Genomic DNA, 14,629 nt, shown 5'->3' with positions numbered 1-14,629 from the left:
GCACCCGTGATGGCGACTAACAGTTAACTGCTAAGCATTGTTCGAAATTTAAACCAGGCAGCTTGGCCCTGATTGATCAAGGCATTGCCCTGAAGAATGAGTCAGCAAATAGCTATCACTCATTTTGGTTAGCTGAAACAGGTGCAATGTATATGCATGTTCTTTCTGTCTGCAAAGAACAGGGCCCTGTATATTAATATAATTAGCTTCCAGTAATGCAAATGCAGCACACTGCGAGCCTGACTGACAACCTTAAATTGGTTGTCAGCGTAATTCTTAGCACATTGAGGATTGTTTAGCAAATGTCCAATTGCGGAATCGAATCCAACATTGGACACTGTCTTGAGTTTTGCAAGCACTGGCTGGTTGGGTACGGTCTGTACACTGCCCTTTGCAAGCAGCGGCGGCGACATGCTGTTTGTTACGATCTGCCAGTCTTTGGTACGTACGGCCTACATACCTAGCATCACACTGGCACTGAAATTCATACACCACGTTATTCATTTGTGTGATAGGCAGAACATCTTTTTGGCATGACGGCAGCATCCTGTTAGTGGCGAATACCACTCGTGTTGCTACTGCATAGCACATTTTGCGAGTGTCCTACCTTTAGTATGGACTTGGATCTGGCATATGTACAAGATAACCTGGTTTGTCCTTCCTCCTTTCCTTCTCCTTGGCAACTACAGAAATAATAAGTTGCACCACTCTGAGGGGTGAAGTGAAGGTAGGCAGACTGATAACAACATGAGATAAATGTGAAAAAAGAAAGAGCAGTTTGGATAGCCTTTATTTGTGTTTTTTTTTCTTTTACACAGGGTGTATGGAATCCAAGGAAAATCCAAAATCCTGATTATTTTGAGGATTTGCAACCTTACAAGATGACGCCAATCATTGCTGTTGGTCTAGAACTATGGTCCATGACTTCTGACATCTTGTTTGATAACTTTATCATCTGTGCTGAGAAGGAAGTGTCTGAGCAGTGGGCAGCAGATGGTTGGAGCCTAAAGAAGATGGTGGCTACTGAAAATGAGGTGTGAAATATGTTATAAATTATTATTGTGAGGTGCATTTATTGTAAAGTAATTAACTTTTTAGTTTCTCTCTTGTTCGGTGTACAACTGCGGCTTTCCAAACCTCCTGTGTCACAGATTTCATGCTCCATTTCAGGGGAGAGGACAATGACTGATGCTATCAAGGCTAGGTTGATTGTAAATGCATCAATGTTGAGAAAAATCCAAATTAAATTTTCTGATCAGATGTGCCAAATGACAAAGCACATAAACATGCAGGCCAACTTCAATGTAGACAGGTGGTGATAGAATGATAAAAACAAAAAGCTAAAAGCTACTGCGGATGCTGGAAATCCAAAACAAAAACAGAATTACCTGGAAAAACTCAGCAAGTCTGGCAGCATCGGCGGAGAAGAAATCAGTTAACGTTTCGAGCCTTCATGGCCCTTCGGCAGAACTGGCTCCAGTTCTGCCGAAGGGCCATGAAGGCTCGAAACGTTAACTGATTTCTTCTCCGCCGGTGATAAAATGACTTGAGGTGTGATGTTGTTGAAAGATGTGTGACCAATTTTTTCAATAACACTTTATATCCTGAAGGTGTGCCCTACTGATGTATGGATGCATGTGAGATGCAATGAAAGAGCCATGGGCTTACTATGGGTCGGCTGTAAATTTACAACAGATTGGTTAACACATCGTGACATCCAATCTTGTGTGATCTGACCAATGCATGATGCTCCCTCTGGTTGTCTTGCCTTGCTAGATTCCTCAGACTACTCATTTTCTACAGGTGACATATACAGCTCTGAACTTTGACTTCATGCTGCCAGAAATTGTGCACTGCTGTCTTTTGGGTAGAGTGTCCTGAAGTACCAAATGGGGCAACCTTCCTCACAGCCACTTCATACAGCCAAAATTTCATTTTGCTAAACACCAGACAAATATTGGGTGCTATCATGCTCAGGATTTTTTTTCCCCAAAAGAACCTAATTTTGAGCTTCCACACTGAATTTTGACTGGCATATCTTTCCCAGCCCAACCCAGTCCTTGGCAAAAGCTAACCAACCTTTAAAATTCACTCTGAAGTTTTACAAAAGCTGAAATAATGTTTATGCCCATATGTTTCATTGTGCACATACGTTTTAAATTTGAGTTGCTAGCCAGATTTTTCATATTTCCATTAGACTAGTTCCCTACATAAAGCCAAAGCAATGCAGTAAGCCATGAATAAGTACTCAAAATGATTTAACCCTGTAAAATTTCAGGCAGCAAGTAAGCACATTGTTGTGAACTTGATTTGCACAAGCAGTTAGGCAGTAATACTTAAGATTAGTCTGAAGTAGGCATTGGTTAATTTTTGGTCTATTTCTGTGCCTTATATGGGACATCTGATTCTCCTTTGTAAATATGTACCAATGCATTTGGTGGGGGTTAGCAAAGAACACAAAAGAATCCTGACCGGCCCACCCGATGGAGGGAGTATTCTCCCCATGGAGGAAAATTCTCCCCATGGAGTAAATATTTTCTGATCTAATTAGTCATAGAGGTCTACAGCTCAGAAAAAGGCCCTTCAGCCCATCGAGTCTGCACCAGTCAAACAAGTACCTAACTATTCTAATCCCATTTTCCAGCACTAGGCCCATAGCCTTGTATGCCATGGCATCACAAGTGCACATTCAAATACTTCTTAAATGTTATGAGGGTTTCTGCTTCTACTGCCCTTTCAGGCCGTGAGTTCCAGATTCCCAACACCTTCTGGGTGAAAAAATTCTTCCTCACATCCCCTCTAAACCTCCTGCCCCTTACCTTAAATCTATGCCCCCTGGTTATTGATTCCTCCACCAAGGGGAAATATTCCTTCCTATCTATGCCCCTCATAATTTTATACGCCTCAATCATATCCCCCCTCAATCTCCTCTGCTCTAGGTTTAAAACTGAGTTCAGACCCAAACTTAATTGACCTGACCTGATGCAACCAAGCCAATCCTTACCACATACTTGCATGGAGGTGGTGTAGTTTATCCAGTGATCCTGAGATTTCCAGTGCAAAGTAAATCCTTTGTGTATCAGGCTGAAATACAGAAGATTGTTTGAACAGATTCAGGAGGTTCATTTTTTTTCTTTTCAGCCTGGTGTGTTAGGTCAGTTGACAACTGCAGCAGAAGAGCGTCCTTGGCTCTGGATTATTTACGTCTTGACAGCTGTTTTACCTTTAGGGCTAATTGTGCTGTTCTGCTGGCCAAGCAAGGTAAGAAAATGCTCGAAAGTTTTTGTAGTGACTCTCTAGTGACTTGTCTGATTTCAGGCAGTGAGTAATTAAGCTTCATAGATCAGGTAATCTGGACGATCCCATGTTTGATCACTGGACAATACTGATTTAGCTGCTTTGGTTTGGGTGAGGAGGTACTAGTTCTGGGCAACCCTCCATCTTGTGTTTATGGAAGAAATATAGGACAACATTTCCACTGCCAATTTTGTTATCCAGAAAGGCCTGCTGAAAATGTATATAAGCATCTATGCAATGGCCCAATGGTCTCACAGTTTACCATCACTAATACTAAAATGTGCCTACCATGTGTGGAACTACAACTTTTCAAGGAAATTGTCTTCAAAAGTGGAGAGTAAACTAGGGGAGGAAAAGTGCTGCCAGGTTTGAGATTACTTTTACTTAATTAGTCTAGATGGAATTTTTGATTAGATGATAGAGAGGTAGGAGGATTGCCAACCCTCCAGGATTTTTCTGGACTTGAAGCAATAAAGCTTTTTTTTTTTTTGAACACTTTGTTTAATTGTTATTTAAGTATTGATGATGGGCAAAAACGCTGGTTGATAAGGTGGCTAGGGAAAGAGACCTTGTGCTGAAATTTCCAGGAATCTATCCAACCACAGTTGACAACCCTAAAGTGGAAGCGAAGACAAAGAGAAAGAGAGGAAGCAAAGGGAGCGGAGGGGAAATTTAAAGATGACTCTGAACTGGACTGCTCAAAGAAATACGTGGGTTTTTGAGTTTGACCTTAATGGCAGAAATACCAAACTGTAGCATAAATTATATAACTCTTTAGAAACCTGACGATGCAGCTGTGTATAAGAAGACTGACGCTATGCAGCCTGATGTCAGAGAAGAACAGGATCAGGAGGATGAAGAGCAGGAGGAAGTGATGGATGAGAAGAGAGAATGTAATCTTGCAAAAGGTAGAAGAACAGCATCTTGATTTTTCTTGTGTTTTTATGTTGTATGAAGGGGAATAATTTCTCACAGGATTCCTAATAAGAATGTCATGTAGATTTGATGTTACAGTGGAACCTTCACTGTCAGCTTCCATATGTACAGTAGCAACACATAATTCTATCTCTCTGCTTCCTCTGTGTTGTTTGCTTGTTCAGCATCCATTCTTGGATCAATTGCAGTTTTTTCCAGTTGAAGATTGGGATCACTGAAACCATTGTGTTTGGTTCATGCCATTGATTCTGTACCCCTCTCTGGCCATTGTCTCAGGTTGAAACAGACTACTCGCAGCTTCATTATCCTGTTTACAATTTCTACATATGAACATACGAATTATGAGCAGGAGTAGGCCATTCAGGCCCTTGAGCCAGCTCCACCATTCAATAAGATCATGGCTGATCTGATTGTAACCTCAACTCCACATTTCCACCAACTCCTGATAACCTTTCACCCCCTTGTTAATCAAGAATCTATCTAGCTCTGCCTTAGAAACATTCAAATACTCTGCTTCTACTACATTTTGTAGAAGAGAGTTCCAAAAACTCAACCTCAGAGAAAAAATTTCACCTCACCTCTGTCTTAAATGAGCGATCTCTTAGTTTTAAACAATGACCCCTAGTTCTAGATTCACCCACAAGAGGAAATATCTTTTCCATATCCACCCAGTCAAAACCCCTCAGGATCTTAAAGGTTTCAATCAATCGCCTCTTACTCTCCTAAACCCTGGTGGTTACAAGCCTAGTCTCTCCAACCTTACCTCATAAGACAATATGCCATTCCTGGTACTAGTCTAGTACATCTTCTCTGAACTGATTCTAACGCATTTACATCCTTCCTCAAAAAAGGGGACCAATTTTGTACACAGTACTCCAAATGTGGTCTCACCAGTGCCCTGTACAACTGAAGCATAACATCCTTACTTCTATATTCAATTCCCCTCGCAGTAAATGATAACATTTTATGAGCTTTCCTAATTACTTGCTGCACCTGCACACTAGCCTTTTGTGATTCATGCACTAGGACACCCAGATTCCTCTGAACCTGAGCTCGGCAATCTCTCACCATTTCTTTTTTACTCTTTCTACCAAAATGGACAATTTCACATTTGCCCACATTATACTCAACCTGTCAGATCTTTACCCACTCACTTAACCTATCTAAATCCCTTTGTAACCTCTTTATGTCCTCTTCACAACTTACTTTCCTACCTATCTTTGTGTCATCAGCAAATTTAGCAACCATACCTTCGGCTCCTTCACCCAAGTAATTTATATAAACTGTAAAAAGTTGAGGCCCCAGCACTGATCCATGTGGCACACCACTCGTTACATCCTGCCAACCAGAAAAAGACCCATTTGTGCCTACTCTCTGTTTCCTGTTAGCTAGCCAATCTTCTATCCATGTCAGTATGTAAGCCCCTACACCATGAGCTTTTATTTTCCGCAGTAACCTTTGATTTGGCATCTTATCAAATGCCTTCTGGAAATCTAAATATTGTGCATCCACCAGTTTCCCATTAATCACAGCACATGTGACTCCTTCAAAGAACTCTTTCACAAAACTATGTTGACTCTGCCTCATTACCTTAAATTTTTCTAAGCTACAGCTTCCTGCTCTAACATCTTTAATAGCTTCTAACATTTTCCCTATGACAGATGTTAAGATAACCAGCCTATAGTTTCTTGCTTTCTGTCTTCCTCCATTTTTGAATAAAAGAGTTACATATGCTATTTTCCAATCTAATGGAACCTTCCCGAATCTATGGAATTTTGGAAAATTAAAACCAACGCGTCAACTATCTCACTTTGGGATTTGTCAGCCTACTGCTCCAACAATTTGTTCAGTACCACTTCCCTGGTGATTGTAATTTTCCTAAATTCCTCCCTCCCTTCCACTTCCTGATTTACAGCTATTTCTAGGATGTTACTTGTATCCCCTATAGTGATGCAAAATACCTGTTCAGTTCATCTGCCATCTCCCTACTTTCCATTATTAATTCCCAGACTCCCTTTCTATCAGATCAATGCTCAGTTTGTTAACTCTTCTTATTTAAATATCTATAGAAATTCATACTGTCTTTATATTTCTAGCTAGCTTTCTCTCATACTCTAATTTTCCCCTCCTTATTAACCTTCTTGTAATTCTTTGCTGTTCTTTATATTCTGTACAATCTTCTGACCTGCCACCTGTCTTTGCGCCATTACAAGATTTTTCTTTAAGTTTGAAACTGTCTTTAACACCATGGATGGTGGGTCCTCCCCTTGTAATTTTTCTTTTTCATTGGAATGTATCTATTCTGTGTATTCTGAAATATCCCTTTAAATGTCTGCCTCTATATCTCTATTGATCTATCTCATAACCTCATTTGCCAGTTAACTTTAGCTAGGCCCTATTGGAGCTGACTTTCTGATATATTCCCTCTATCATAAAGATCACCTCTGTAATATTGCCTGCCTCCACCCTTGCCTCAACCTTACTGCTGCTGAATTCAACATCTGTACCTCTGTCAAATGTTCCAATGTTCTCGTGGCCGGCCTTCAAACCGGCACCCTCCTTAAACTTTAACTTCATGTAAAACTCTGCTGCCCAGATCTGAACCCACACCAAGTCCTGCTCGTCCATTATACCTTTGTTCACTAAATTACCTCTTTATAAAGCACCTCAAAATTAAAATTCTCCTCATATTCAAATCCCTCCATGGCTTCACCCTTTCCTATCTCTGTAATCTCCTCCAGGCCTATAACAACTTCTCCCCTCCCACACCCCCATCCCAAACAAAAACTCAAGCCTTGTTCATCCCCTGTTCACTTTGCCCCACCATTGGTGGTTATACTTTCAGCCATCTAGGTCCTACATTCTGGCATTCCGTCCCTAAACCCCTCTGCATTTGCATCTACATATGGGCAATATCACCTAATTTTTATTCACTTTGCAATTTTGTGACTGTAGTGTTCAACCATTTTCAGCTGCTTCATTGATGACTTTCCATCAAACGGTCAGACATGAGGATGTTCGCTGATGATTGCACAATGTTCAGCACCATTCGCAACTCCGCAGATATTGAAGCAGTCCATGTCCAAATGCAGCAAGTCTTGGACAATATCCAGGCCTGGGCTAACAAGTGGCAAGTAACATTCGTGCCACACAAATGCCAAACAATGACCGTCTCCAATAAGAGAGAATCAAACCATCACCCCTTGACATCCAACAGCATTAGCATCGCTGAATCCCTCCCTATCAACATCCTGGGTGTTACCGTTGACCAGAAACTGAACTGGACTAGCCACATAAATACCGTGGCTATGAGCAGGTCAGAGGCTAGGAATCCTGCGACTAGTAACTCACCACCTGACTCCCCAAAGCCTGCCCACTATCTACAAGGCACAAGTCAGGAGTGTAATGGAATACCCTCCACTTGCCTGGATGAGTGCAGCTCCCACAACACGCAAGAAGCATGACACCATCCAGAACAAAGCACCCCATTTGACTGGCACCCTATCCACAAACATTCACTCCCTCCACCACCAACACATGGCAGCAGCAATGTGTATCATATGCAAGATGCACTGCAGGAACTCACGGCTCCTTAGACATCACCTTCCAAACCAATGGCTACTACCATCTGGAAGGACAAAGGCAGCATACACATGGGAACACCACCACCTGGAAGATCCCCACCAAGCCACCCACTAACCTGACCTACAAATGTATCACTGTTCCTTCACTGTTGCTGAGTCAAAATTCTGGAACTCCCTCCTTAACAGCACTGTGGGTGTATCTACACATGTGGACTGCAGCGGTTCATGAAGGCATCACCTTCTTAAGGGCAATTAGGGATGGGCAATAAATTTTGGCCTAGCCAGTGACGGCCACATTCCGTGAATGAATTTTTTTAAAAATTCAGATCTACCCTTCCATGTTGAGCCTTATTTTCTGTTACTTAACCTTTTTTAATAACATACATACTAGCAAACTTCAGAAACAGGAATCATTGAATGGCTATAGCACAGGAGGCCATTCTGCCCGTCATGCCTGCACTGGCTGTCTGAAAGAGTTACTCGCCTAGTCCTTTTCCCTCTAGCCCTGCGATTTTTTTTTCTTTCAATAATTAATTATCCAATTCTTTTTTTTTTTGAGGCCCTCAATTGAATCGGCCTCCAGCACAGTCTTGGGCAGAGCATTCCAGATTCTAAACACACGCAACGTAAAAATGTTTTCCTCATCGCTGTTGCTTCTTTTGCCAATCACCTTAAATCAGTGTCCTCTGGTTCTCGAAGAAGAAGCCAAAAGGAGGCAGCAAGCAATACATAACATAAACAATAAAAATAGTCAGTAAACAGTGACTATTTTTCAACCCCCACCCCTTAGTGGGGGCAGGTTCAGAACTCTGAAACAGCCCCAACTTCTGTTGCCTCCCCTGGAGGAAAAATCCCATCCATTAACTTTATTTCTCTGTTCACAGATGGTGCTTGAGCTGCTGGTCAGCAGTTTCTCTTTAATATCTTATTTTTTTTTAAATAAAAAGCTGCTAATTTTGTGCATGATTTGTTTTCACAATTTTGAATCAGCAACTGGAACATGTAGAACAAGAAAGAAGCATCTGACTAGTTCCTGAGTTCAAAAAATAATCATGTTGAAGTTTTTGTTTGTGAAGAAGCAGCTATCTGATTTCCATTTTGGATTTGTCAGCTTGATCTGCCTCCATTAATCCTCGAGGCATTGTGAAACCATCCTGGACATTAGTTGTAGCAGAGCAAAACAAAAAGGCACTAAATAAAAATGTTTAATACACTCAGCTGAAATGCCTCTTCATGTTGTTTTAGTTGTTAATTAATTATTCTAAACTTATTAAAGTGTCTCCTAATTCAGAGGTATTTCAGACAAACTCATGAAGCGTTTGTGTACTAGTATCCCACTCTTTTTGAGCCTAAGTCTGTCTTTTTCCAGTGTCATTTTGAAAGACTTGTTGCTATTTTGGGAGAAATAATTTGGTCATAACACTTTTCTTTTTGGAGATTGTTTTTGTGACTATTCATTACAATTTGAGATTTAGCTAGGGCAATAGCCCATTCCATCCCTCTGTCCTACTCTGTCATTCAATTAGATCATAGCTGATTATGGCACCTCAACTCCATTCTCCCAACTTTGCTCCATATCCCTGATACCCTTACCTGTCAAAAATCTGGTTGATTTGATGCACCAATTTCCCACACCTTTAAAGGGAAGCAGATTTGAATCTTTTTCTCTTGTTGTCTGCTTTAGCAGATATCTTTGTTAGAACCCATCCGGAGTACTAGATACAAAGTCAGAACAGGGTCAAAAGGCTGAATGGCCTACTGCTGTTCTTAAGTAACACAACCTCTCCCATCCCAGTGAAGTAGGTATTGTAAAAAAAAATTGTCTTCATTCCATTATTGGCATTCTTTATAGGAATGGGCTGAATGTAAAGAAACTCCATAGAGATGCATTTCATTGAAGTTGAAGTGCAGGTATTCATGACTCATGGTCCTGTATACTAAAAATGCATGTTTTTTTTTTTTGCAGCTTAATACAGGATTGCAAGTAACAGTTATAATACCCTGCTGGAAATGGAATAAGAATAAGCCAATGTGATTTTGGTGTGTGAATGATGTTCCAGTATTGTCCAATAAAGGAGTCAGTCTTGGTGACCCAAAATTTCACTTGGGGTCTGACCAAGAGTCTATACGACCGAAGCATAATTTCCTCCACTTTATACTTAAGACACCCTTAAGATAAAAGCCAACATTCCATTATCTTTTTCATTGATACAAAAGCATTCTTTTTTAACATATGTATCCACTGGCTTTTTTTTTGTGTAGAAGATGAGAAAGCAAGTGGAGATGATGAAAACATTGGAGAAGGCAGTCAAGAAGAGGAAGAGGAGGAAGATGAAGAGGCCAATAAATCAAAATCTGCTTCAGAGGATGAGGTTAGTGTTTATTTTTGTTCAAATGAATGCTGCCTTTTGAAGTATATAAAGCTTTGAAGAATAACTATTAAAAATCTTTTTAATCTTATAGACAAGCATTAAAACTATATTTTATTTTCATCTACCTCCATAGCACGCTGCATATTCAGGATAAATGTCAGGATTTTGGAAAACCTTAGGGCCAGGTTTATGCTACTGAGTTGGGTAGCTTGAGTCAGGAAATTTCCCAACTTGGCAGACCCATTTCAGTTTAAAGAATCTCATTAGACCCAATTTTCACTCTGGGGAGGCAGGAGCAGGATCGTGTCAGGCATGCCAACCCCAGAAACAGATGATAGGCAGCCAAGTGACTGCCAAGGCAGGCTGGTTAGAAGGTCTGATTTGGTTTTCTGGGACTTGTCCCATTTGTTTTGGAAATGGTTAGGCAGCCCTCTATGCCAGCTCATAACCCCACGCAATCCACATATCACCTCCATAGCTACTCTCTCAGTATCCACCATAGGCAGACCTCGGGAGTCATGTGGAAATAGGGGAAAAAAATCTAACAATCTAATACAGCTCTCACTCATACATAATTGATAATGAAAAAGCTCCCATTCAATGCCTCAAATAGTTAATCACAAACATTTCTATTCAGACCCCATGTCAAAAACAGCTAATCCTTTAATAGCCTCTTTAAACTGTCAATCAAACTATCCATTAAGCCCCCTGTTGAGATAATTATAGCTTTTGAAACTCAGCCAAGCATATATAATGAGTTAATAATAGTCCTTGGGAAAATGTCAACAAATAACTCTACCATCTGGTCATGCAGTTTCAATAATGTATTTTTTCTAAGCAACATCACATGGCCTGTGAATCAAAGCAGTGTAGCAGAGGGTTTTTCTTTACAAGTCTGCTGCTCAAGCTGTCAGTGAGAGTTAAAAAACTTAAACAGACCTTACCTGCTCTTCTAGAGCATTTACGCCCACTGCATAAATTTGTGACTCCCATGCTGCAGGATTAAGGTCTTTGGACCAGCCAAAATAGCATCTGTTTGAACTCAGCACTAAGTTCAAATGGCCCTGCTGAGTTCAGGTTTCCCTCTTGTGTAAGTCCCCCCCCCACCACCCCACACTGGCAAAAATTGGATCTGTCAGAAATGGAGATGGGACTTCCATGTCCAGGTCCTGTCTGCCAGCCTTTTTTTTTGAAGGTCTAAGGCTCTGTGAAAATCTGGCCCATTGCCTCAAGATATATGAAAGAATACTAACTTTCTGGGTCAATTATGATTTGTGTGCAAACAAAAGAAAGAACTAATTAGTGCAGTACACAAAGTAAAGTGTGAGTTGTAAAACGTTACCAAATATGACTTGGCTTGTGAGCAATGTCCCTCCTAAATGTTTTTGTGTGTGGCCTATTCATTTCAATGCATGGTACCTTTTAAAGGGTACAGCTTGAAAGGATGCACGGTACTTTCTGGGATACAGCACAGTACACGCATGCATCTTGGAAGGAGCATTGCATGTGAATGATCTTGAGGCACCTTGGTATGTTTTACTAATTAATGGTGCTATATAAAGGAGAATTGTTGTCACTGGAAATGGCAGTAGTGTGAGGATACACTAGTTGCCCACAGAGTCATAATCCAGTAGGCTTTAGTTGTTCTACTGTAGTGTTGAGTTGCTATGTACAGTTACGGTAAGGTGTGGTTTATTTTACACTGCCTATTTTGTGAAGAGTTTTATTGGTGTTCTGACTAGTGACTGGTAGAATGCCAGAAAGGGGAATTCAATTCATTTAAAACATTTTCCTGATTCAGCCTCTAATGAATACATGCTTTTCTCTAGTGGGATTATATTTTTATTTTTATATATAATATATATAGATGCACCAATTTCCCACATCTGAAAGGGAAACAGATTTGCATCTTTTTGTATGCCTTTGTTAGAACCCATCTGGAGTACTACATACAAAGGGCAGTGGAAAACTCTAAAATGTTCTTTCCCCAAAAGGCTGTGGAAGCTGGTTCGAGGTAAATAATGTTGAGGTACAGATCAACCTTGATCTAATAGAATGGCAGAACAGGTTCAAAAAGCTGAATGCCTGTTGCTGTTTTTAAGTAACACAACTTCTTTCATCCAAGCAAAGTAGGTATTGCAAAAAAAAGTCTTCATTCCATCATTGGCATGCATTGTAGGAATGAGCTGAATGTAAAGAAATTCCATAGAGATGCATTTGTTTGAAGTTGAAGTCCAGGTATTGGTTCCTCCATGACTCATGGTCCTGGGATTTTGGTGTGTGAACAATGTTCCAGCAGTACCCAATAAAGGAGTCAGTTGAATGACCTTTGATCCCTATATAGTTTATATTTATATCACCATCTTTGCTTCATTTTTTTTCAATCAATTCCTTTTGATATATTAAATTTGAAACCAGATATGCCTTGATGCATTATTGGTTTTGAAGACTGTTTTATGTCTTATGAAGACAAAGTAGGTGCAGAAGGAGTTTGCTGCCCTCTTCCCACAGGCATTGCTGAAAGCATACTTCGACCTCAAGGCAAGGATAAAATTGTCTCTTGAAGGTGTATTAGTTGAGATTCATCCATAAAAGTAATCTAAAATATGAGAAATAATCTAGGATAAGGTAGTTAGGAAAAAATAAACAACTGTAACAGCAGATCTGAGCTCTGTTCACAAGCAATATGGGACAATTTGAAATCTAGCATTATGGCTGCACTTGGAAGTAGACTAGATGCAACAGCATGTGGCTTGATGGAGGACTGCTGAAGGGAGAAAAATGTGTGATTCTTCCCAGAACACCATTAAAACTGCACAGTACGAATTCTGTTACCAGTACTGTACTGATGTATGTTGAGCCAAGAAGAGGAGCAAGATGATAACATCGCTTCCAAAAAAAACCAATTTCTCCTTTTGTGATATGTTTTGCTTTTACTTTTCAGATGAAAGAAGCTGATGAAGGTGCTGGCTCGGGCGATTGTCTCACAAAACTGATTCGTAAGAAAAAAGTAAGAAAGGAGTAAATGCCTTAATAGCTATTGAATGGAGGCATCCTCATTTTCCAGGTGGGCATACCACCCTCTGTACTTCCTGATAGCATGCAGATTACTCAGCTCATCGCTGAGTTGATAAATCAACCTCTATTCCAAGTACCTATCTAATCTTAGCCTCCATACCTCTCTTCCCTGCTTCACTTACAAACCTCTTAGTCTTCCTGGCAAGAAAATAAAAATCGCTTTGAGGGTGTTGTTGGTTTTTAAACTTTAGGAGTGTCAGAATGCGTCCTAATACCAAATGACCAGTTGTGAAGGCATATTCTAGTATTGCAAGGAAAGTTGTAGCAAGTATTTGGTAACTTTTGTGAAAGAAGTGTTAACCAGGGTAAAAGTACAAATATTATAAAATGAAAGCTAATTACAGTTATATGGTGACATTTGTATTGAAAGGGGAGAAGTATTGGCATGTTTTATGACTGTAATATTTGATATTCAGTTCAAGTTTTCAGCCCAGTATGAGGAGGAAGGGGTAAATTAGTATGATAAAACACTATTGAAGATAATTCCAATGTGTGTATATATATATAAATTAATTGAAATGATGTAGCTTTTAGCACAACTTCCAGTTTGTTTGCATTGGTGCCAATGCTTTCTTCCCTAAATAGATCTCTTATCGGATTGTATTGTTGTAGCAAAATTAAAAAGATGCACTGAATTTCTTTGTACATTATATATTGTTCAGGTACACACAAGGGTCGTGTGCTTTTTTTGCCCTCTCCAATGTATTACAAATAGCTGTATTGCATTTTAAGTTTATCACCAACTTAAAACATCTCCTATGATCTGCACTCCATATTGTCAATTTAACTGAGAAATATTCTCTTCCTTGATGGGATGGTGTGTGTGTGTTTTGTGTGCGTGTGTGTGTTTGATAAATAATTTGTAATACAGTGCAGTGACATTCCTAGATCATCTTCCGTCTCCGTTTCATTATTATGAATGCAGAAGTGAATGATTTTACAAACCAATTGGCTGCAATTCAGGAGATGAATGGTGTGGAGTGTACTGAATTTTCTGGAGTTTTATAGTTTTAATGTTACTCTGGGTTAGCATAATCCCTGTTTACACTGATGTTTGCAAAATGTACAATTGCTCTTTGAAATAAATATTTAATATAATGGAAGTTTCTGTGTTGACTAAGTATTAAATCCTCACCTATGTGGAATGGCTGATTTGTATTTTGTGAATCTGGCATTGTGTAATAAGGAGCTGAGGCAGAAATTCAAGACAAAAGCCACCTAGAGTCCAACTTAAGTATTATCTTTTTTCCATGCATTTCTAATCCTTCCTTGTTTTGTCTTTTTCTTGCTGCATCCATTCCTAATACCCTGTTACAATTCTCCTTCACATAGCTGACTAGTTAATGCCTATCTAAAATTTGC

The 14,629-nt window shown here is 39.9% G+C and overlaps 1 protein-coding gene across 3 annotated transcripts in view; it reads left to right on the top strand.

Moving 5' to 3' along the window:
* Window positions 1-14,410, top strand: part of LOC144678927 (calnexin-like) — a 53,682-nt gene extending 39,272 nt beyond the window's left edge. For all 3 annotated transcript variants that reach the window (XM_078539028.1, XM_078539037.1, XM_078539046.1), the window contains exons 11-15: window positions 819-1,034; window positions 3,142-3,261; window positions 4,076-4,205; window positions 10,080-10,189; window positions 13,134-14,410. In XM_078539028.1, coding sequence (XP_078395154.1) covers window positions 819-1,034; window positions 3,142-3,261; window positions 4,076-4,205; window positions 10,080-10,189; window positions 13,134-13,214 — 657 coding nt within the window. In that variant the 3' untranslated portion in view covers window positions 13,215-14,410. The remainder of the gene's footprint in view (window positions 1-818; window positions 1,035-3,141; window positions 3,262-4,075; window positions 4,206-10,079; window positions 10,190-13,133) is intronic.
* The last annotated feature ends 219 nt before the right edge of the window (window positions 14,411-14,629 follow it).

Source organism: Cetorhinus maximus, chromosome 1 (genome assembly GCF_964194155.1).
Source record: "Cetorhinus maximus chromosome 1, sCetMax3.hap1.1, whole genome shotgun sequence".
Taxonomy (NCBI): domain Eukaryota; kingdom Metazoa; phylum Chordata; class Chondrichthyes; order Lamniformes; family Cetorhinidae; genus Cetorhinus; species Cetorhinus maximus.
This window is presented reverse-complemented; position numbering and strand designations above follow the sequence as displayed.